The 22,929-nt window shown below is 41.1% G+C and overlaps 2 protein-coding genes across 6 annotated transcripts in view; one reads left to right on the forward strand and one right to left on the reverse strand.

The window, feature by feature from the left end:
• Window positions 1-19,396, reverse strand: part of GTF2H1 (general transcription factor IIH subunit 1) — a 36,367-nt gene extending 16,971 nt beyond the window's left edge. Inside the window, exons 1-7 of the mRNA XM_074954887.1 lie at window positions 18,991-19,396; window positions 13,265-13,433; window positions 11,926-12,118; window positions 6,128-6,290; window positions 5,193-5,286; window positions 2,674-2,823; window positions 798-877 (exon numbers count right to left, since the gene is read on the reverse strand). Coding sequence (XP_074810988.1) covers window positions 798-877; window positions 2,674-2,823; window positions 5,193-5,286; window positions 6,128-6,290; window positions 11,926-12,118; window positions 13,265-13,418 — 834 coding nt within the window. The 5' untranslated portion in view covers window positions 13,419-13,433; window positions 18,991-19,396. The remainder of the gene's footprint in view (window positions 1-797; window positions 878-2,673; window positions 2,824-5,192; window positions 5,287-6,127; window positions 6,291-11,925; window positions 12,119-13,264; window positions 13,434-18,990) is intronic.
• The window catches only part of HPS5 (HPS5 biogenesis of lysosomal organelles complex 2 subunit 2), a 48,058-nt gene continuing 44,400 nt past the window's right edge, over window positions 19,272-22,929 (forward strand). Inside the window, exons 1-2 of one of the 5 annotated variants that reach the window (XM_074954884.1) lie at window positions 19,272-19,349; window positions 21,918-22,090. In XM_074954884.1, the coding sequence (XP_074810985.1) occupies window positions 21,983-22,090 (108 nt within the window). In that variant the 5' untranslated portion in view covers window positions 19,272-19,349; window positions 21,918-21,982. Of the gene's footprint in view, window positions 19,350-19,433; window positions 19,451-19,612; window positions 19,631-19,664; window positions 19,713-21,696; window positions 22,091-22,929 lie in introns of those variants that run through there. The other 4 variants (XM_074954886.1, XM_074954885.1, XM_074954882.1 and 1 more) reach the window with 4 other exon arrangements.

Here is a 22,929-nt window from a genome sequence, read left to right on the forward strand (position 1 = left end):
TGCAAAGTACACCTCTATAACGCAACCTGATATAACACTAATTCGGATATAACGCGGTAAAGCAGCACTCCGGGGTTCGGGGCTGCGCGCTTCAGTGGACTAAAGCAAGTTCGATATAACGTGGTTTCACCTATAACACGGTAAGATTTTTTGGCTGCCAAGGACAGCGTTATATCGGGGTAGAGGTGTATTTAGTATTTAATATTTTTAAATTGATATTAAGAAGTGTTGTATATAGTTAACTTCATTTTAAGTAAATAAGTTGGACCAAAAATGTGGTAACTTTTATATTTATCTTCGCTTTGATCTTAATCTTCTGTATTGTAGGATTCCTGTTTACCAATGCCAGGTAGCCTCTAAATGGAAAGGATTAAATAAGGGGAGGTCTATTTTAAAATAAAAAAGCTGTACAAGAATGCTTCTAGAAACAAAATCAGATTTTATACCAGTGTGCTTAGGAAGCCAGCTGAGGTAATGCAGCGCCATCAAATAAAGAAAAGATGCATAGCACACAGACTGAGAATACAAGTTCTGATTCTCCATCCACTACCCCAATGTATATCAGAAGTAACTCTGTGCAGTTACACTGGTGTAGAACTGATGTGATTAGAATCAGACCCAGAACATCAACACAAAGAGGAGAAATTCAGTGAAAAATTAGCATTGGGCACCAGAAGTTATTCAGTGGAAAGTTTGTATTTTGGTATTGTTTGCAGTCCTTTTTTAAGCTGATAAGTTGATCCAGTTTTAAAATGTGGAAAGTCTTACTTTTTTTGTTTTACAGTCTCTGTACTTACCTCATCTAACGATTTATCCTCCAAGGCCGTTAAATCTAGCAGTGGATTTTTCACCCCTTGAGACACCATTGTTTTTAACCCTATGAGAAGGAAAAAACCCAATGTCTTCTTGCAAAGTAGTATCTAAACAAGAATATCTGTCAACACTCAGGGCTGATAAAGCGTGAGCCTCCAAGTTATCTGGACTTCAGTACCTTTTTATGATTCCATAATTTTCTTACACAACATATAGTACTAAATTACTATTAGACACCAATATATGTGCAGGAAATTTATTTCTAAAACAGCACTAGTTGTTGCCAAACTTGAATTTGTAGTTTATATCTAAACAACCAACATGTAAGATATCTGGTACATTTTAGATTATATGGGTTTGCAGGAACCAGTGAACTGAACACTACAGGTATCAAAAAAAACAAGGCTGTATCTATTTTAGAACACAAGTATTTCTAAAAAGTACAACGATTTTTTTTTTAATCCTCCGAACATGTTCCATGGTTGGGAAAAAGGGTATTGTCAGAAGGTTTTGCATGTGTCCAAGTGCTATTATGTGCAGTAACTTTCAGCCCTTTATAGCATCTATCATTAAAGTCAGTCTTTTGCTCTGTATTTTTGAAAATTATTGCAGGAATTATTCTAACTAGTTCCAGATACTTCCACCCACAATTCTGAACATTTTCTAGTAATTCATCAATGGTACTGCCTTCAATATAAAGTATTATATTTAATTTTTAAATAGATAGTATTAACTAGTGGTTAGACCAGGGAACTGGAAGCCATAACTCCTATGTTCTATTTCCAATTCTGCCACTGTCTTACTGTGTGATCTTGGGTAAAACACTTAGCTTTTCTATGCATCACTTTACACATCTGATGATGAGGTATGGCTTTTGGTTGTTTTTGCTTTGTTAGTGTCCTTCAGCTGACAATCCCAGAATGAAAAGCATTCAGTATTAATATATTAAAGGATCTAATCTTCTCTCCATACATGTGTGTATCATTCGTGGATTATACACATGCATCAAGAGAAGATGACATTTTCAGAATATAACTGACGTTTTTCACCTCAAGGTCATGGTTTCAAATATGTCTCAGAACTGTGGTGGTCAATGAAAGTAGAACGTATTCAAATGGCCTGTGAAAGAAACCAATCTTTATCCACTTTCTAGAGAACTGATTTATCACAAAACCCATATCTGTTGCAAGTCTCAGCAGAGACATCACAGAATAAATAGTCACCTGAACAAAACTATGCCCTACTATCAGAGGTATGGTTAAGGCCCCTTCGTTGTACATTATGAGGAAGCTTTCACTGACATTATCCATGCTGCATGAGTTGTGTATAAAAAGGATTTTCTAGTGCTGGCATCTTTTAAGCACTAATTTGTTTCTAAGCATTTTAGTACAGGACCTGAAATGTCTTCCATAATCAGATACTGTAAATATATAGGTTTCAGAGTAGCAGCTGTGTTAGTCTGTATCCGCAAAAAGAAAAGGAGTACTTGTGGCACCTTAGAGACTAACAAATTTATTTGAGTATAAGCATCCGATGAAGTGAACTGTAGCTCATGAAAGCTTATGCTCAAATAAATTTGTTAGTCTCTAAGATGCCACAAGTACTCCTTTTCTTTTTGTAAACATTCAGCGTGATCAACACTGTCTAAAGATTACATCACAGGTCTTGGCTCCTGTCATCTTGCAGCATTTATCAAATAACAGGACAAATACATAATTTTTAAAAATGAGAATGTTGGTTTTATCTGATTAATCTAATGTGGCTTTCAAAAACTTAGCTTTATTTTTTTAATTAATTTTGAAGTTTCAGTTTACTGTGGCTACCACCACAATCACCTGTTGCAGAGAAAGAAAAGCTTACCTTTTTCATCCATTTTGGCACATTCAGCAAAGAGATCTTTTGAGCCTGTATTCAGCCTATCTCGATGGAAGTAGTGAGACTGGAAAAATCGTGTCCAGAATTCTTTTTCCGTCATATTATGTGGAACATTTTCTGCATATTTCACTTTTACTGCAAACAAACCAAAGTGTGTTTAAGCTATTTTGCAATTCAAGATACTGTATTAATTGTCGGTGTGTGATGGAAAATGACCAAAGCTTATGTTGAATAGGCGTAAACACTTACTTACGAAAAAGATATGGAGTTTGGATTTTAAAAAGAGATGGCAATTTATGCAACAAACTGAAGTTCTGTCATGCCCAACAATGCTTATTAGGTATTGGAAACAAACACCAATAGCCTATAAACTTTGAAAATGGTACAGCTGAGCACATCTGGAAAATTTCGAAGGTCAGAAGTCTAGTTATTTAAGAGGAATCCTTCCATAGTGTTCCCAAGATGGACTGGTTCTTTTTCATCCAGGACTGATCAAACTAATGTCAGTATCAGGGTCCAATCTAGCATTTGTAAATCAGATAATTTACCAACAATCTCTCATTAGAAAATTTTAGAATCGTTAAAAAAAAAATCCTTCAACTGGAGAGTGGAACTTAGCATGAACATTTACTCATGGCTTAAAGGCAAAGCAAACTGAATAATTCCAGAGTCTCTTTTCAGCCTCAAGCCTTAAAATTAGGGCCGTCAAGTGATCAAAAAAATTAGTTGTGATTAATTGCATATTAATCAAACTCTTAAACCATGGAATACCATTTATTTAAATAACTTGATATTTTCTACATTTTCAAATATATTGATTTCAATTACAACACAATACAAAGTGTACAGTGCTCACTTTATTTTTTATTACAAATATTTGCACTGTAAAAAATAGTATTTTTCAATTCACCTAGTACAAGTACTGTAGTGCAATCTCTTTATCATGGATGTTGACCATACAAATGTAGAATTATGTAAAAAAACCAAAACCCCTGCATTCAAAAATAAAAATGTAAAACTTTAGCGCATACAAGTCCACTCAGTTCTACTTCTTGTTCAGCCAATCGCTCAGACAAACAACTTTGCTTACATTTGCAGAAGATAATGTTGTCCACTTCTTGTTTACAGTATCACCTGAAAGCGAGAACAGGTGTTCGAATGGTACACTATTGTAGCCGGCATGTGCCAGATGGACTAAAGATTCATAGGTCTCTTCATACTTCAACCACCATTTCAGAGGATATGCGTCCATGCTGATAACAGGTTCTGTTCGATAACCATCCAAAGCAGTGCGGACCAACACATGTTCATTTTCATCATCTGAGTCAGATGCCACCAGCAGAAGGTTGATTTTCTTTTTTGGTCGTTCGGGTTCTGTAGTTTCTGCATCAAAGTGTTGCTCTTCTAAGACTTCTGAAAGCATGCTCTACACCTCGTCTGTCTCAGATTTTGGAAGGCACTTTGGATTCTTAAACCTTGAGTAGAGTGCTGTAACTATCTTTAGAAATCTCACATTGGTACCCCTTCTTTGCGTTTTGTCAAATCTGCAGTGAAAGTGTTCTTAAAATGAACAACATGTGCTGGATCATCATCTGAGACTGCTATAACATGAAATATATGGCAGAATGCAGCTAAAACAGAGTAGGAGACATAATTCTCCCCCAAGGAGTTCAGCCACAAATTTATTTAATGCATTATTTTTTTAATGAGCATCATCAGCATGGAAGCATGTCCTCTGGAATGGTGGTCAAAGCATGAAGGTGCATATGAATGTTTAGTATATCAGGCACGTAAATACCTTGCAATGTGAATGCCTGTTCTCTCTTTCCAGTGACATTGTAAACAAGAAGCAGGCAGCATTATCTCCTGTAAAATATAAAGAAACTTGTTTGTTTTAGCAATTGGCTGAACTAGAAGTAGGACAGAGTGAACTTGTAGGCTCTACAGCTTTACATTTTGTGTTTAAGTGCAGTTATGTAACAACAACAAAAATCTACATTTGTAAGTTGCACTTTCACCATAAAGAGATTGCACTATAGTATTTGTATGAGGTGAACTGAAATACTATTTGTTTGTTTAATTACAAATACTTGCACTGTAAAAATGGCAAAGTGAGCACTGTCTACTTTGCATACTGTGTTGTAATTTAAATCAATATATTTGAAAATGTAGAAAAACATCCAAAAATATTTAATACATTTCAGTTGGTATTCTATTGTTTAACAGTGCAATTAAAACTGCGATTAATATTTTTAATCGCGTGAGTTAACTGCGATTAATCGACAGCCCTAAAATATTTCCAGAACCTACAAAAAACACCACACTGAAGTAAGGAAGTAAGACCACATAAAAAGTGCAGAAGGGAGTAGGAGGGAATGTTCAGAAGCCCTGTACATTTTACCAACAGAAACAAGTGTAGGACTAACCCTCTAGTCTTCTAATGATAAAACATAAAATCAACTTGGCGTGCTTTGTATCACATATGTATTGATTTTTCTGCCTACCTGCAGGATAAGTCCTGAATATGGATTCAATAATATCTGAAGTTAAGTTATACCTCAGACCATTGCAGCCATCTGTTTGAGGCCGAACATCAGCCTATGGGAATAACATAAGAATACTGTCAAACTGGGTAAAATCTTGTTATGGGTTGAGTTAAAACCTTGTTAAAACTGATGTGTGAACCCACATTTAAGATAGCTGTAAGAGAGAATTAACCTATATAAACAAAAACAAAAGTAGCAGAGTGGGTAGTTTTTTTTTTTTTAAAGACACAGTACAAAATGAAGAGCAGCTTTGATTGGCTGTAAGCAAATAAATTAGTTTCCTTAAGAGACAATGTCTTTCACTATAAAATTGTCTTTTCAGGTGGGAAGAATGATTTATCAATTTAAAAAAAAAAGACCGAATACACACATTTCTTGGCTAAGAAAAGATAGCCTACAAATATCTGAAGGTATAAAGAAAAAGGGCAGAGGAAGTATCATACAAGGAGTAAGAAAATGAAATAGAAGAGAAAAAATTTAGGTTAGATATCAGGAAAATCTTTCAGATGGAGCGGTATAGCAGAATATGGAAGTGTAACAGGAAATAGAGGAAACCTCCTTTCTCATGACATTTATAAATAGACCAGACAGAACACTTTAGGGTATATGCAGAGAACAATCCTGCACTGACAAGGAGATTGGCTTAACTTCTGAGACTATGGAAAGATAATGGATACTCTTGTTTAGAATTGGGGAATTTCACTTACAAAAAACACCACATTAAAACTCAAGGCAGGGCCTTTTTTTTGTATTGCATTAGGTAGAAAAAGATTTCAAAGCAAATTGTATCTGGGGTAAAATTTAAATTCATCCACATTTTACAAAGAAAGTCTAGTCAAGAAATAAATGTTTTTGTTTTAAAATCCTTCCTATGCTATGTAGGTCAAACGTACCAGAAAAGCTGCAGAGATGCCCACATCCTGCTTACTAGGTGCCACAGAATTATCCACAGCATTCAAGCTTAAACGGTTGGCCCAGAATTCTTCAGCACTAATTACTTGGCTCACAACGAGATCTTTATAAAGCTGAAACAAAACAGGATCTTCTTGCAGCATTCTAGTAAAAGAATGTATTGAATAAAATTGAAACATTCCACACTAATTCGGCAGGATTTCCATGTCAATAAGCCATATGGGTTCCTGAAGGGAACAGATCAGTGAGGTAAGAAACGCACAGCATTGTCAAAGAAAAATTAATTAGTCGTACAAGTGAGATATTGAAGCCAATACTGCTATTCATATTGGCCAAAGGGGAGAGACTAAGGGTTTGTCCGCATGGGGACACTCAGTTGATTTGTTTTCACTTCCCTGAGAGTGTGAAGTTCACAAGCATTAGTTTAAAAGGCATTAAACTCCTGTATGGTCACTCATTCAGAAGTAAAATGGCCGTAGTTCGCTGTAGCTTAATCCTCACTTAAGAGTCCACCCAGGTTTAATGTGCTTTAATTTATGCACTTTAATTTCACATCTTTAGTTGATTCATCTTAACTTTTGTGAGTGTCCTTGTGTAGACAAGCCCTAAACAGAAACAAAGCTGCTGGATGAGGGATAGTTTTAATGGGCAAAAATGGTGATCCCTAGAAAAGTTAATACAAGACAGCACCCACAAAAAGAAAAAAGTTACTTGCCTTATAGTAACTGGAGTTTGAAAGCTGTTGTCAATGTATAGTCACTCTTGGTGCCCAGGTGGTTGAGATCGGAGTCTTAGTCTTTTGGCCAGCACTATCCAGTGGGGATGCACATGCACCCTGAGTATCCTCATGCTCCTGTTCCAAGGACATAAAGGGCAGAGCATGCCCAACTGCCACTATTTCCTTCACCATCACAGAATCCAGATGTTCTAGGACTCCATAGTAGCAGGGAAGAAGGATGGGTCACGGAATATACATGGAAAACACATTTCAAAGAACTTTTTTTCCTAAGTGGTTATTGATATATATTCCATTCTTGATGACTCACAAGCAGTGACCTGACACAAGTAGGTAGGTGCCTGGAGTTTACTTAAAGATTGAAGCACAGCACCAGACCTCAATGCTTCTACCAGGGAACACGTTTACTGAAATATGGATTGAACCACAAATAACTTCTTTTCAGGTGTCTGAAACAGGTATGCTTTGCCAGGCAGCTGTTGGGTACCTAAACTAGCTAATTTGTAACAAATCTTAATATAGACTGAACACACATGGATAGCCTCTGGGCTGATGCTGCTCGACCTTTCATTTTCTCAGCAAATGCTGTAAATTGATTCAGAGAGGTCCTGAAGGATTTAGTCCTTTGAAAATAAATGGATAGAGCTCTGCAAATAATTTAAGGTGTGCAGCCTAACCTCCCCCTGATTAATATATAATTTAGGGAAGAATATTGGTAAGTGAATCATTTGGGCAAGAACTTGGGATGGGGTGTAAGTGATACCTTATCTCTAAGAAATACGGTATAGGGAGGTCCTGTCATATGAGCCTGTATTGCCCCAACTCTAATTAGCTGATGTAACTGCTACTAAAAAGGATGTTTTCATAGATAAGTCAAGCACAGGGCTAAAGGTTCAAATGGGAGGAGGGGGAAGAGCATTAAGTATGCCACAACCATATTAAGGTCCTGGGAGGTTTCCTTACTAGTGGAAAAACATAAGGCCTTTAAGGAATTACACCACAAGGGGGTGAGGAAGGTGTAATAAGCAGAAGGGGCTATGAGGTGCACTTTAACAAAGCTAATCAACAGTCCAAAACTCTTTAGAGCAAGCAAGCAATCCAAAAGAGGAGGGACCTGGTTGTCAATAGGCTGTGATTCACATTGTTCACAGCAAATCCTGGATCTTTTCCATTTAGCAGCATAAATTAGTCCTATTCTGGACTAACACATGTTCCTCAGATGTCCAGAATGATCTGTCTGACGACATCCACTCAGTAGCCAAGCAGTGAGATGGAGGGAGGCTGGATTTGAATGCGAGTTGTTCATGTTGGCTTTGAGAGATTAAGTTTGATAGAAGAGGAAAGGTTTTCAGTGGATGAACTGGTAACAGCATCAGCTCCAGGTACCAAAGCTACCTCAGCCAGGCGGGAGCTATCATGATAACTGTGGCCGCATCCTATCTGCTATTCCTCAGCACCATGGGAATCAGGGATTGGCTTGTAAGCATACATCATCCCTGGTGAATCACTGAATAAGGAGTGTTTAACAGAGATCCTGGAGCAGAATCTGACATACTACTTGCTCTTGTCTGTTGTGAGTAGGTCTATTGAAGGATGCAGCAGAAAACAGAATCCTTGATCATCCACTGGTGGTCTGATGAAAAATGTCTGCTCTAGCAGAACATTTGAGCTTTCTGTAGACCTGGAAGATACTTGGTGCTAAATGCACCAGTTCCATAGCGAAACCACGTCCTTCTGCCATAATGGGGATGAATAGGCCCCTCTCTGCCTGTTTATATAAAACATGGCCATTGTGTTGTATTTCATAACTTGACTAGTTAGTCCTTGAGTCAATGGTAGGAACATGGCCCAGGCTTTGTGAAGAGCTCTGAGCTCCAATATGTTTATATGTAGTAGAATCTCCTGATGATGGTCCAGGTATGCTCCCAAACCCTAAAAGGGACAGGAAGATGGAGTGGGCATAGTATGGAACTGTAGAGAATATCCAGCTATGAGCATCTCCGTTATCAGGTTCCATGACTCCTTGAAAAATTGAAGGAGATTCCCAATTGCATGTGTGTAGGGAGTGGCACAAGAAGGAAGGGTGTTGATCCAGTAGACTGATCAGAGCGACTATCAACCAGCCGATTGAAATAATAATTTAGATATAGACGGAGAATGGGATGAAGTCATAGCCAAGACAGAAGAGCTCCTTTTTTGAAAATGCTGCCTCATTCTTGGAAGCTTTGAGTTTCTCTGGTGAAAGAAGGTACCAGATGGTGGTCTCTGTTTGGCATAAGTGTGAGGTCTTCCCTATTTTGTCCAGGGGAGAGTCTTCCCTGCCTGAATCAGAGACTGGGTGCATTGAGTGGTCTAACAAAAACAAAACAAAACAAAAAAAAAAGTAAGAAATCCCAAATCTTTAAAGTCCTTTGGGCCATAATTAACTTATTTCGAGGGGGCTGGACTAATGGGATCAGGTGATAGTAAGTTGAACATCTGGGCCTCATAAAAAGGCTTGAGAGGGAACAGTTGGAGAGAAAGCTGTGCCAGAGGCCACAGACAAGAAGAAACTCCTGGAGGGATAAGGAACCAAAGGGAGCAAGTTAAGCTCCTATGGGCGGCCTTGAGCTATGAGTTTGCAAGAAGCAGGGAGGTCCTTGGGATGAGACACACTGGGGGGGAACTTACTATGAAAATGACTCCAGGAAAAGCAGCCTAAAAATCAGTGCTGTATTACAGCCACAGGGAAAGATTTAAAGTATGGCTGTCAATCACAGTTAATGCCTGTGATTAACTGAAAACAAAATTAACATGTTAATAGTTTTAACAGTATTAATTGCATACCTCTGGAAGGGGAAGGAGGCATCGGCTGTGGAGGGACCCTACAGTGCCCAGTCAGGTGCAGTAACCCAATCTGCCTCCGGAGGGCAGGAAGAGGAGAGAAGAGAAGAGGAAGTGGCTATCATCCCAGCTCCGGCGGAGAGGAAGGGATCCTGACCCTGCTGTCCACCACTGCCCCCAGCCGGCCCCTCGCTCTGGGGACCAACCTCCCCGCACACCCTATTGTCCTTGGCCGGCTCCTTGCTCTGGGGACTACCCCCTCTGTGTTCCATTGCCCCGACTGGCCCCTTGCTCCCGGGGGGGCACCCCATAGAGAACAGAGGCCTGGTGAGCTCAGCCTCCCTGCACCAGCCTCTACAGTACTTGTATGAGGTGAATTGAAATACTATTTATTTTGTTTATCTTCTTTGCAGTGCAAATATTTGTAATAAAAAATATAAAGTGAGCACTGTACACTTTTTATTGTGTTGTAATTGAAATCAATCTTTGAAAATGTACAAAACATCCTAAAATATTAAATAGGATACCACTTATTTAAACAGTGCTATTAAAACTGATTAATTGCAATTAATTTGTTTAATAGCTTGACAGCCCAAATTTAAAGGTGGCCCAGAAGAGGCTGAGAACAGAATCCAGAAGGTGGGCTGAAGAGTAACCCAAAAGGGGCAGAAGAATTGTCTGACCTTCTGGTTGGACCTTTGCTATCCAAGAGCGAGACTGAACTTTAAGTGTGACCAGGCCACAGTGCCAGGTTGCTTGAAGAATGACTGCTGCAAAACAGATCAGCCAACAAAAGGAAGCGCGGGACTGGAAGAACCACTGCAATGTTATGTACTGACATGAGGAGGAGCTCTGACAGCAACTTTCACCTAACAACAGTCTTGCACAGTGAGTGTCTGTCAGAGGTATGAGCCTTTCCAAGACAAAAAGGCATCTGGGATGCCCATTGTTAACTGGAATTGCTGCCTGGCACAAGGGACAATACTTAAAGCCATGTAGTCTAATCCGTACTGACAAGAACATCCTGATCAGAGGTTCACGGGGAGGGAGGGAGGGAATCAAAATAAGGAAGGTAAACATTTCCAAAATCAAGTAACTATCCTAGCACTAATATAAATATATATACACAATTATCTATAAAGATTATGAAAAAGGTTGCATTGAGACCTGGACACTGAGGAGCTCCATTTTGCAGTTTTGGATGGTGAGAAGGAACTGAGCGGCAGAGGGACCCACTCTGCCCTTCGTGTCCTTGGTACAAGGACACTCAAGGTGCACGTGTAGCCCCAAAGGACAATGCTGGCCAAAAAAGACTCCAGTCCAAGCACGTGCTCAGCAAACAGAATATATAAATATGGAGAACTCAAATAGCCTATGTTTAGTTTCTTGTAGGCAGTGTATTTATTGCACCTCACATGTTAAGACAGTTAAAGAAGAATTTCCTACTCAAATTCTCACATTACCCATCAGAAATTCTAATTTAGAAATACTACAGAAGTAGACAGAAATCAGTTTGAGAGTTATTTAGAAAGGGGTAGTTTAAAAAAAGCCTAATTACTAATGACATAGCAAATTCTAGTCTGCAAACCCTCCATCATGTCCTTTCTAAATAGATACAACAAAAAATTCTATTTTTTTTTTTTAACACACAAACCTGGAGTTTTCCAATACTTCAAAATTATACAGCTGTTCCTACTCTTTAAAAATACTGTAATATTTAATGAACTGTGCACTCAAGTCTTATTTGCCATCCCGCTGAACACAAGTCTATTTAGAAAAATGGTATAGCTATGTTCAATTTAGGAAGGAAACTGTTTGGATAGAAAAAGTATTTGTATTCCTGGGTTGGGGAGGAAATGAATAGATTCCAATGCATCACTTATCTTGCTCTGCTTGTCTGCTAGAAGGAAGTAATTTCTAGTCTCTCTCTGAAATCCATTGATCCTTATAAGGTAACAGGTTAGTCACAAAGCTTTTAACAAAATAAATGGCTTGCTTACATAAGTCCTGTGAAATGAAAACATGCCCAGAGGAATTTCACCAGAATCTAAAGCCAACAGATTTTTACTACTGAAGTAGAACACAACAAGCATTTTTGTGCTACAGCAATATAGCTCAAGAACTGTTCACAAGTCATAAGAAACATTTATGTTGTAATTAGAGAGGGGGAAATGACAGATTCTCTTTTGAAGATCTTCTCCTTCTCCCCTCCCACTTTACCTGTTCTTTTCCTCAAGTTCTTTATTTGCTTTCCTCTTGAATTTGGGTAACAGCTGCTGAAGAAGGTCCTTCACTGCATCTCGCTCTTTCACTGCTGTGCTTTCATTAGAGAAGTGGAAGTTGGTTGTGTCCCCTGCATGCAGTACCAGCTGTAGCTGAATTTTAGCCTTTCCTTCCGGACTGATTTTCTGGCCTAGAATATATAAAGAAGAGCAATTAGTGATATAAGTACATTTATGTAACAAACTTTCTCCCCAGATCATTCATTTATATGCCGTTGTCGGTATCATCCCATTAAATCCTGATATCCCACATTGGTGGTATTATAGCACATTTCTTCCAGCCCTGGAAGAGAAGCATGCAGCTGCCTCTACAAGTTAGCTTAAAAGCTGCATCTCACTTTTCCCACTGCAACCAAAGACATCCTGGCCCAGATCCTGAGCTGCAGCAGAGTACTCCTTGGCCACCTTTATGTTCCACCTTTGCTAGTTTTCTAGCAAAACTCAGAGCAGCCCTCAGTGTCTGTTCCCTCCAAGTTGCAGGACCTAGCAATGGCCCCATGGTGCTGCTTAGAGCATCTGGAGATCACTAAGGCATAAGGATACCTGAGCCCTTCCTCCTTTCCCATAGCCACAGAGAAAAAGGAGATACAGGACCAACTAGGGGAGATCGACACCGCCCATAGTGAATATCTACCTGCTTCTACATTGAGGCATTATCTTATTTGCATTGCTTCCCTAAAACCAGCATAAACTGCCCTACCACACCTCAAGATCTGAGCCCCTTTCTCCAATATAACCCCACTGTATATCAGATTTTAATCTAGATTTTCAAAGATCAGAGGCTAGTATAATAAACCATCAGACTACATAACTCTACCAAACTTTAATCAATTTATTGTGAGCTGGGTTTTATAGAACAGACTGTGGCAGAGCTAGATGCACATCCTAATTAGCCGAAAATGGGTTAGATAGTTCCCTCTTGGGCCCCATAAATCCTGTATCCTCCAAAACAAGACATATGGCCTAGTGATTTTCCATTAGGCTACAATACATATTTCTGCTTCCAAGCGATTGCAGAGATTAACAAATTGGAAAAATGAAAAAAAAATTAAGAAATTTGGGGTCTACATTAAAAACACCTGAAAATTTTTTGAATTGCAGAATCTTCTATGCCTGTAATTTACTCCTGGTTCCACTCATGCTTGCCAGAAAGAATAATCTAATGAAATACCCAAATTGGCCAAATACATGTGAAATAAGGTTTGAGTCTTATTTAAATATTTACTGATAATTTGCATACAAGAGCAATAGATAAAATAGAAAGTGCTTTCACTTACATTTTATATCTGCATACATATGGCTGACTGTGAATCGGTCTTTGCCTTCAGGTGCCCATGCTATCCTTTCAGCCATAAGGTAGAGAGCCCCATCCTGTTTCTTTTGACGCACCTTCTTTACTATCAGTAACACTTCCTCAGATGATGTTGCCATGATGGCTATAAGGTGCTATTAAAAGCACATGGTACCGTTAGTTACTTAATTCAATAGCAATTAGTACAGTATTTCCATTGACCGATTTTTTCCCCAGTATTCCAACTTGTTTCAAGGCATTAAGACTTGCATTTTCACTTCAATACTTACATTCTGTAAACTAACAGCAGCATACAGTCACTGTCCAAGCCTTATGAGACACACTCTGAGCTCCACTTTATACATGCAGTCAAACATTTTCGGATTAAATAAAATAATCACATACAAATATAATAATCCACAGCCATATTATACCTAGATTTCTTTTCCAATCCTCCTTGTGCTCCAGCTACACCTACATTTCATCTAATTCCTATATTTTCTATTTCTCTTTTATGTTTCTTTACTGGTTTGTCCAGTTGTGAAGAGGGCTTATACCTCAGAGAGCATGTACATTCCAAATCCCCTGTGGCATTTCATAATGCTTTCCTTCTGTGATAGGAACTCTATATGTTAAAACTATTTGGAAGGGGAGAGGGACGAAAGTATCGTAGACTTACGTGTTCTTGCAACTGTGTACCTCCCAAGTAAAAAAGATGAACCAGTTACTTTCCCCTTCCTTCAGCACGATCCACTGATTACCATGCAAGACTTGAATGAGACTTCAGACACAATCATAATTTTAACTGGCCTATTTATTTTGTTCCCAAAATACTCAGGATCTAATCTTGCAACAACAGAAAAGAATGTTTCAGAGCAGCAGCCGTGTTAGTCTGTATTCGCAAAAAGAAAAGGAGTACTTTTGGCACTTTAGAGACTAACAAATTTATTTGAGCATAAGCTTTCGTGAGCTTCAGCTCACTTTATCGGATGCAGTGCTTAAAAGCTCACAAAAGCTTATGCTCAAATAAATTTGTTAGTCTCTAAGGTGCCACAAGTACTCCTTTTCTTTTTGCAGAAAAGAATGAGAGTTTTGTCATTGACTTCAATAAGACCTTTTGTAATTGGGAGGAAGGATAATGGGAGTGCTAATATCTTTTTTCCTTTATAGTTTTCCCAATCTTAAATTTCTCAAGAGAACAGATAAACAGTAACATACAAATTTTACTGTATTCCATCACTACACATTTCACTCCTATCAAAATGACATGAAGTTTCCTTCAGTACTATATCCTTTACATATTTTATTCCCATCCTACTCCTGCAGTTTTATTTGCCATGTACCTTACTGCCCCCTCCTCACTTTGCTACGAGTGTATTAAGTAGTTTTAGAAATCCTTTCAATACTTTGAATATGTACATGTACATTTTCTTATTTTAATTGCCAAGATCTACATCAATACTTTAAAAGAACACCTGTACCATATTTTACCACGTATTAATAGGCATCAGAAACCAATATACATATCCATTTATACTTACATAGGGATATGTTTTTAAACTGGATTTTAAATACTGTACAACGTTGAAAATAAAAATCTAATTGTTTTAAATTTGAACATCTATATAGATAATTAGTAATGACCAGCGCTCTGCTCAGTGAAAATCTTATAAGCTGAGCAATCAGACAAGTGTATTAAGTACAATATTTATGAGAGAAGATGAAGATGTATCTGCACGTAGGCTTTGGTCCAGAACCAGATCAACAGTTTTGCTATTGACTTCACTGCTGCAGTATTGGGCGCTTATGTGATTTCTGCCTGTTTGTGACAAAACTGTGGTTATCACTAGAATACTTAGTATTTAGGGTGCTATAGCTAGAGAAGTTCTGGTAATACTTTGCTTCAGAGGCAAAATGAGACATGTATGAAGCCATGATTTCAAGGTAGCACCCAGGATATTCTGTGCCATTTCCCCTTCCCCCCAATACCACTATTCTTTCCTGGTATTATTTAGGACACCCATCTCCTTTAAGATTTAAAACCTTCCCAGCTCTGGCTCTGCAGCCTCCCACAGGATTCTTACCCTTGCTGGAAGTAAGAGATTTGGCCACAGAATGAGAACTTCAGTGTTTTCTCAATAGTGTAGATTTTAACAATTTTCTCACTTGTTATTTTTAAAATTATATACCCCACGTTTACTACAGTTGAAAGAGGGCACAACTGCACTAAAGGCGATGGACTTCAAATCACACTGAATTGAGATGAATTAAAGGCATTTTCATGCTTAGGCTTAGCCTATTGTGCAGTTATACTTTCTCAGCTAGGTAATGTTTCCTCTATAAACAACTGATTTTCCAAATGAGAAAAAAATATCAGCTGTTCCTGATTTATCTAACAAAGACAATATTTCTGGCACCGTACTTTGCAGTGTGCAGCTTCTGAATGCATAATATCCCACAAGTAGCTTGTTCCATTGTCTGGGAAATTGAATGCACTAAATCAGTGCTCTTCTGTTCTTTTTCGGTCATTGCTATTTCTTTTGCTTTCATGCCTCTGTAATAACTGCACTTTAAAGATGACAGCTCTGACATAACTCTGTCTGCAAACTACTTGCAAGCAGCAAACATTATCCAAGATAGGGGGGAAAAAAAACCCTGGAGTCCTCCTTTAAACAGTGCATTAAGAATCAAAATATTTCACTAATCAGGGTTTAAAAAAATACTATACACCTACAACCTAACAAGACGAAATGGCTCCACCAGTTCGGTTCTGAGGTATTACTAAAACAGAAATCCAAATGCTTCTCCTCTAATTGCTGGTGGGAAGGCTCTCTTTTGTATCATCTCTAGATAATAAGTGTCTTCTCCACCATTTAAAGCTTTCTAGCTGCTGTGAGGGAAGAAAAGTTCCCCAATACTCTACCCCCCCCCCCCACTCCATTTTTTGGGGCACTTTCTCTTGAATGTCTGCAGCAGCACTGTGAAAGTGACATGATTCACGACAATATCACTGCTGCTCCCAGGGGTCTGAACTACAGTTGTCAAGCTGACAAGTTTTGTTAATTTTAATCTACTGTTTTTTTTTAGCAAAAGTATAAATTAGCAGTAAAGGCATTGGAGTTGTCTAGTTGAAACTCAGGAAGATGGCTCTTTGTCAGTTTACACTTGTTTCAAATTTGAAAGATTACCTTTGCAATCATGAAAGATAGAAACCCAGTTTTATTTAAAAGCTTTAATTCTGCAGAAATTGATAGTTAAGAGACCCCCACTCAAGACCGGTAAGTGGACTTTACATGCCAAGTACTAAGCAATATGAAAAGACAACTTGTTAGATACAGGTTTTTGCTGCTTTGCATAGACACGTATCTCTGATAGTAACTTATCTATGAAACAAGAGGTTATGTTGTTGAACATTTGTGTTCTGCAACAGGGCCTTTGAAATAATAAAATAGGTAATATTTTCAAAAAGCATGTAGATAAATCAGTGGTTCCAACTTGTGGGTAGGACTCCATGGAGGAGGCACAAAACTTCTCCCGGGACTGACACTTTCAGCTGTACATGACTACTGACACCACTCATCCTGCAGCATAAGTGGTGTGTTAAAAAAATGAAAACAAAGGAAGACTGAGCTGCAAGGGTTGTTTATTTCCCAGCCCATTTATGAATATTCCCCATGAAATTGGAAAAGGAGGGGTAAACGCAGCATGTGAAGAGTCCAGCAAAAATTGGACCGCAGTAGTGGGGAAAAGGATCTTCAACATACCCACTTCCATTTCCCTAGTTGGTGGATTAAGTCAGGCAGAGACAAGCTAGCAGCTACTTTTAAGCCACCTGCCTGGCTTCTTTGTTTCTCTTTAATTAGCTCTCCCCTACCATTCCTTTTCTCTGCTCCTTCTAGAGTAGCCAAGTAACAAGGCACCAGGGGATCTTGCCTATTCCCCTCCCACATGGATTGCTTTGGCAAGTGAGATTTGGATAGAGAAGAGAGGCCACCAGTACTCCTGCTAATAGTCCTGATTTGGCTGAGACAAAAATGGGTTTTGAAATGGTCCTAGACTTCTATGACAGGTGGACAAGAAAGGGAGCTCATCTGTCATTTTACTATAAGGAAGGGTAGAGCACAACAAGTTGTTCTTATTAGGCAAGCAAGACAACAAGCTGAAGAACTCTGGAACTTATGTTTTGGCCTGTCTACACAATAAGTCTGAACCCCTGGCATGGTTAGAAGCTTCTGTGGTCTAATGTAGTAAAAATTTTAGTTGCAGTAAGACTAGAAGAAACAACACATTACTTGCTTAAGTGAGAGAGAAAACTAAGCTGTGAATGCATGTCAGATGCCACCTCTTTTTAAATCGGTGGAATTTTCTTTTAGATTTTGGAAAAGGGAGAGTGGTGCTATCATTTCTTTGCCTTTGTATATAGGCCTAATGGCTGTAATCTCCAGCTAAATTTCCCAATATCAAACCTCTGAATCTTGAAGTTTCATTTCAGCTACAGTTTCAACGTCACAAGTAAAAGGAATACCGTAGTTTCCTGCCCTCTTTGGTACTTCTCACTATCTTGGATTTTATGGCAAGACAGCAATGCTGAACAATAGACAATTACTGGTGACATTTCCATCTCTCCCTTTCCTTAACCTTTTGTTCCAGTTTTATCCCTCCCTTTCTCAAGTTTCAGTGTCTCATGTATACCCCAAACAGAAAAAGATCACCCAATCTGTTGATGCCATCTGTGCTTCTGCACAGTGGTGCTTTTATCAGCAGAGACAGCACAGAGTATGGAGTGGTGAACAGGATCAACTGTGCTAGCAGCAGCACAGCACACGGAGATGTGAGCAGACCCACGTCAGTCAAAACACGTGGCAACAGGGTCTAAAATGGGATGCTGATTCTTTTAAGGAAAAAAAATGTAGGGAGGGAGGAGGTAAGCCTCACAACTATTTACAGAACTATAACTTAAACCTTGATCCTACAAGCTGCTCCACACAAGCAGACTTTCACACCCACATGGGGTTCTGCAGAGGTGCAGAAGTCCACCTGCATAAAGCAGCTTGCATGATCAAGGTATATATTTTAGGGAGGCACAGCATGATTATCTGAGCTGGGCTGCAACCAGACCATCAGGCATCAAATCCTGATCATTACACAATGGCATTTTTTATCTTTAACAAACACACGAGCCGGACCTTGGTTTTACCTCATTTGGAAGGGCACAGGGTCAGCAGGGCAACATTCCCACACGTTACACACCGCTGGATCAGTCCCACCTCAGAGAGAGGAACATGTTCCTGCCACCACGCGCCCCTGGGTCCTCTCCCGCCCAGCTTGCCCTGTCATTCCCTCAACCCGGCTGCACGCCCTCCCCCACGTCCGAGCACACCGTGTGTGTCAATAAATCCGCCTCTTCCCCCGGCCGCATCCCGCTCAGCGGTAGCCCCCAGGGCAGGACAAGCCGAGCTACCCTCGCCCGGCGATAGCTGGGGAGCCCGGAGCAGCGGGGGCCGGAGGCGGCCAGAACGCGTTGCGCTCTCGGGCTGTCAACGCCGGCTCGCAGGGCTGGGTGCCTCGCTCCCCGCCAGGAGCCAGCACAGGGACCCCGGCCCGGCCCATCCCCTCCCGCACAGACACGGGCCCCCGCCTGGGGAGCACCCCCGCTGCCCCAGCCCGCCCGGGAGACTCCGCCGAGCCCCTGGACACCGTCCAGACTCCTACCGTGCGGGCGGCTGCTCAGGCCCCAGGCCGCCGGGTGCGGGCGCGGCGGGATGAGAGGGCGGGTGGCGCTGGGCACTGACTCCAGCCGCTGCCGGTGCCGCTACTCGGGGGGGTCTCGCCGCCTCCTCTCCCATGGGGCGGCCAAACTGGGCAGCAAGGGCACGTGACCGGAACTAGCTAAAGTCCCGCGACGCACAGAGGGAGACCGGGTCACGTGACGGGGGAGACTGGTGTCGCCATGACACCTCCCGGTCACATGACAGGTTCTCCCCGCGACCATCACAATCCTGCATCACGTGACGGTTTCTCCCTTCCCCCTCCCGTCGCCATGACAGTGCACGGGAGGGGGTGGTGACCAGGTACCAACAACGCGGCTGCCACCGTCCGGTCACTCCCATCCCGGTCACCCGGCCCCGAAGAGCGATGAGTCCGGCTCCGTCCCTTTCGTTCCGCCTGTTCGGTCCTGTCTGTTCCGCTCCGGGGTAGCGCGGCGCTGAGGGGGGGCGGGGACTTCCCTAGGCAACCGCCCGAGGGGGGGAGGGGTGAAAAGAGCGTACCCGTCACGTGACGGGGGGAGAGGTTGTGTGCGCGTGACGCACTTTTTTGCGGGCGCGCGCGCGCACGAGGTGACGTGTTTCAGGTAGGCTGGGGAAGGATCGCGTGCCGTGGGGGCGGGGCTGGAGAAAGCAGCTGACGGGGCCGGCCAGGTTGGAGTTCGGTGGGTGAGTGTCCGCGCGGGGAGCTGGGCCAGGATCGGGCCAGCAGTAGCAGAGCGCTGGGGCCCAAGCATCGTGCAGTGGGTGGGTCCCATCCGTTTTCTGCCTCCCCCTGTCCCGGTGCCATGGTGTGACTGGCGCCCAGCTCCGCTGCCTAGGCAGTGCTGGCTCTCGCAGGGGCTGTCGTGCTCCCCGGCTGCCTCCCCTGGCTGCCACAGCGGGCACTGCCCCGCCAGCAACCCCCAGAGGGCGAGAGCCACCCTCCGCAGACTGGGAGCCTGCACTTTGAAATAACTTCTCGGTTTCGCGTCCTGGCGGCTCCGTGTTGTCGTTGCTAGTATGAGTGGCAGCCGGGAGAGTCTCCCCAACCAGGTCCTGGCCCTGTTGCCCAAAGTGTTTGCAGTCTGAGCTTAAAAGCGAACGTACACGTGGGTGAAACGTACGCGCCGGGAAGAAGCTGACCCCGATGGACCTGAGTCTGCAGGCAGACAGCGCTAGTGGCACTGCTGCTCCTTGGGAAAGCCACGGGCTGACTCTGGTATTTAGGTTCCTGTGGCAGCAATGCAGGAACATGTCAGTTTCAGGCTACAGCCTGAGGAGACTGTGGGTGGTAGACATGAGTACTGGAGTTATTCTCAGAGGGAAGAGGGTCTACAAAAAAAAGTTGGGGAGCTCCCCACCCATTCCTCAGAAGAGCCTGAAGGAGGGGAGGAATGGCAAAGCCCCTTCCAACAGTTGTCAAAAGCCTGTGGCAGAGGGGAGAAAAAGATCCTTTTCTAGGCGTGGGTGGTGTGATTTGTACAAGGGTACACTCCCTGAACCGTATTTGGGGAAGTGTGGATTCGATCTGCTACTGTATGTACTAGAGTGGGATTAGAGTATTTTGTTTATTAGGCCAAATCTCCCCTAAAACGTGTGAACAGCAAAAAATATGTTAGTCTGTAACCACTAGAGATGCTCCCGTCCATATCCTGGAACGGACTTAAGAATTCCAGAAGTCCCAGTGTTACTTCGTTGTCAGCAAATATCTTTGAAACTTGCTGTCAAAGTATGTGTCTTATCCTTCTAGTGACTGGTCCTCAGTAAATAAGTCTGCTGCTACTGGCAGTTAAGTGGTAGAAGTCTGTGCTGTGGAGCTAAAAATGCGCGCCCCCCTTCCCCCCGACCCTAATGACATGTAGAGTGGTCGGTATAAAAAAAAATGGTATGTTGTTTTTTGTTTTATTTTGATAAAGCTTGTGAGGAAACTGCCAATTTTGTATGCAGTGCAAGGTTTGGATGATGTGCAGGAAATAATGCATGGGGCCCCACACTGATGGTGAAGATAAAAATATTGAATAGCTATCCCATTCAGTGCATGAATGATGGGTCCTGTGGAAACTGTTGTACGTCGTTAGGGTGTTTCATAGTGCATGTGCACAAGGAGGCTGAATTAAGGTTGAATGGACTACCCTGGTTTTGGTATTTTTTAACTTTTGAGTGCTTGATATTGTAACATTCATATTTTAACAACATATTTTACATGTAATATCAATTTTAAGTGTGTCAATGCAGTGATTTACACTGGTTTAACCAGATTGATCTTCAAAATTGATTTTTAGCTAAATCAATGCAATTTGAGTCTATGGGCTGGGCTTAGATTGCACAGGAGACTGTAAACCCATCAGATATTTACCTTTAGGAATAATCAAATTGTAGCTCATCCAACAGACTAACATTTCCAGTGTAAGTTCATAGACAAAACAAACTAGGGCCCTGCCCTTGCAGTCGGATCCATGTAGGAGGATCCTTATGCTTGTATGGGTCCAGTTGCACGATCAAGCCTGCAGCCTGTTAGATCCCCCCGCCTTTGTATCTTCATGAGCAGTCTTAAGTCTTTGTCCCCATTAAAAAGGGTTTTCCTGTATAGCTATACCAGCTAATCCTCCTTGTGTAGGCAAAGTTTATACCAGCAAAAGATTTTTTTTGTCAGTATAGCTTATACCAGTTCTCTGAACAAAATAAACTGTACTGCTATACTCGTGTTTGCTATCAGGCTATATGAGGTTAGGGGTGTTTCCCCTCTCCCCCTCCATCCCATTTTCCTAAGTGACATAGCTATGTGAGCAAACTTTTAACTTTAGACTAGTTCTTAAAGAACAAAGGTGGGGCTAGAAAGCAAATTGTAACAGCTCAAGAAAGGGATTATATTCTTAAATTTAACTTCTGCAGGTACAGCTAGAAGCTGAAGTAAATAATGCACCAATGATTGAGTATTGCCAGGCTTTCTTAACTCAATGACATCTGTGCCAATGATACCAGAATCTTACAGCCATGTATTGGCAGAACTTGAATGTTTGGATCCATTGCTTTCTGCACTCAGGTTGGATTCTAGCCGTCTGAAGGTAAGTTTGGTTCTTGCTTGTTGCATTTTTTGCTTTGTTGCTTCTTGTTTTTCAGACACAGAAGTCAATATTTTTGTCATGCTACTGCTTGGTGAATGACTGCATAAAATTGCTTTGATTTGTATAGCTCTAGAAGCTATTATGCAATTTGCAGATTATGACTTAGTGTTTGCTACTTAAAGCTTGGGTCCAGTTTTATTACAGTCAGCAGCATGGTCGAGAACAGTGGCTTCTTGGAAGAACAGTTAAGAGCAGTGTAGAGCAAACAAAGATGGATCTTCTTTTGTCTGTTATGAAATAAATAGAAAAATCTTGCATGTATCTTTAAAAATGTTGCTTGCCCATTCTTAAAGTCAGAGTAATTTGCTGTTTAATTCTGTTTTTGAAGCAAATTACGAATATAAGGTACTTTAAGAATAGATTAGTCAGTTCCAGGAAAAATGCAATATTTACCCCCAAAGCCTCTAAGTGCGTAGTCACTTAATTTGAATTAAAACATTTGTATTATGATTTAAGGTTTATTTTTTGGTCAGCCCATGAAATCAGATGATTGGTTAAACTTTAAGTGGATGCTACCTTATTCCGATGTACAACTTAATAGCAAACTGTTCTACGCTTTGATCTGTGCTTATTGAGTATGATGGCAGATCCATCAAAAGAAAATAACTTTTGCCCTTGTTTAAAAAATATCGTCTAACAAGGTTTAAAGTGCTCAAACAGCTTATGAAAAAACCTGAATTTGTCTTTTTCTGTGTCCTTTATCACTAAATATATTTGCAGGAAAACAGTGTTCAAGAGTTTGTTTGCTTTTGCTGTTGACTCCCCTCTTTGAATGCATT

This window comes from Natator depressus, chromosome 6 (assembly GCF_965152275.1).
Source record: "Natator depressus isolate rNatDep1 chromosome 6, rNatDep2.hap1, whole genome shotgun sequence".
Classification (NCBI taxonomy): Eukaryota; Metazoa; Chordata; order Testudines; family Cheloniidae; genus Natator; species Natator depressus.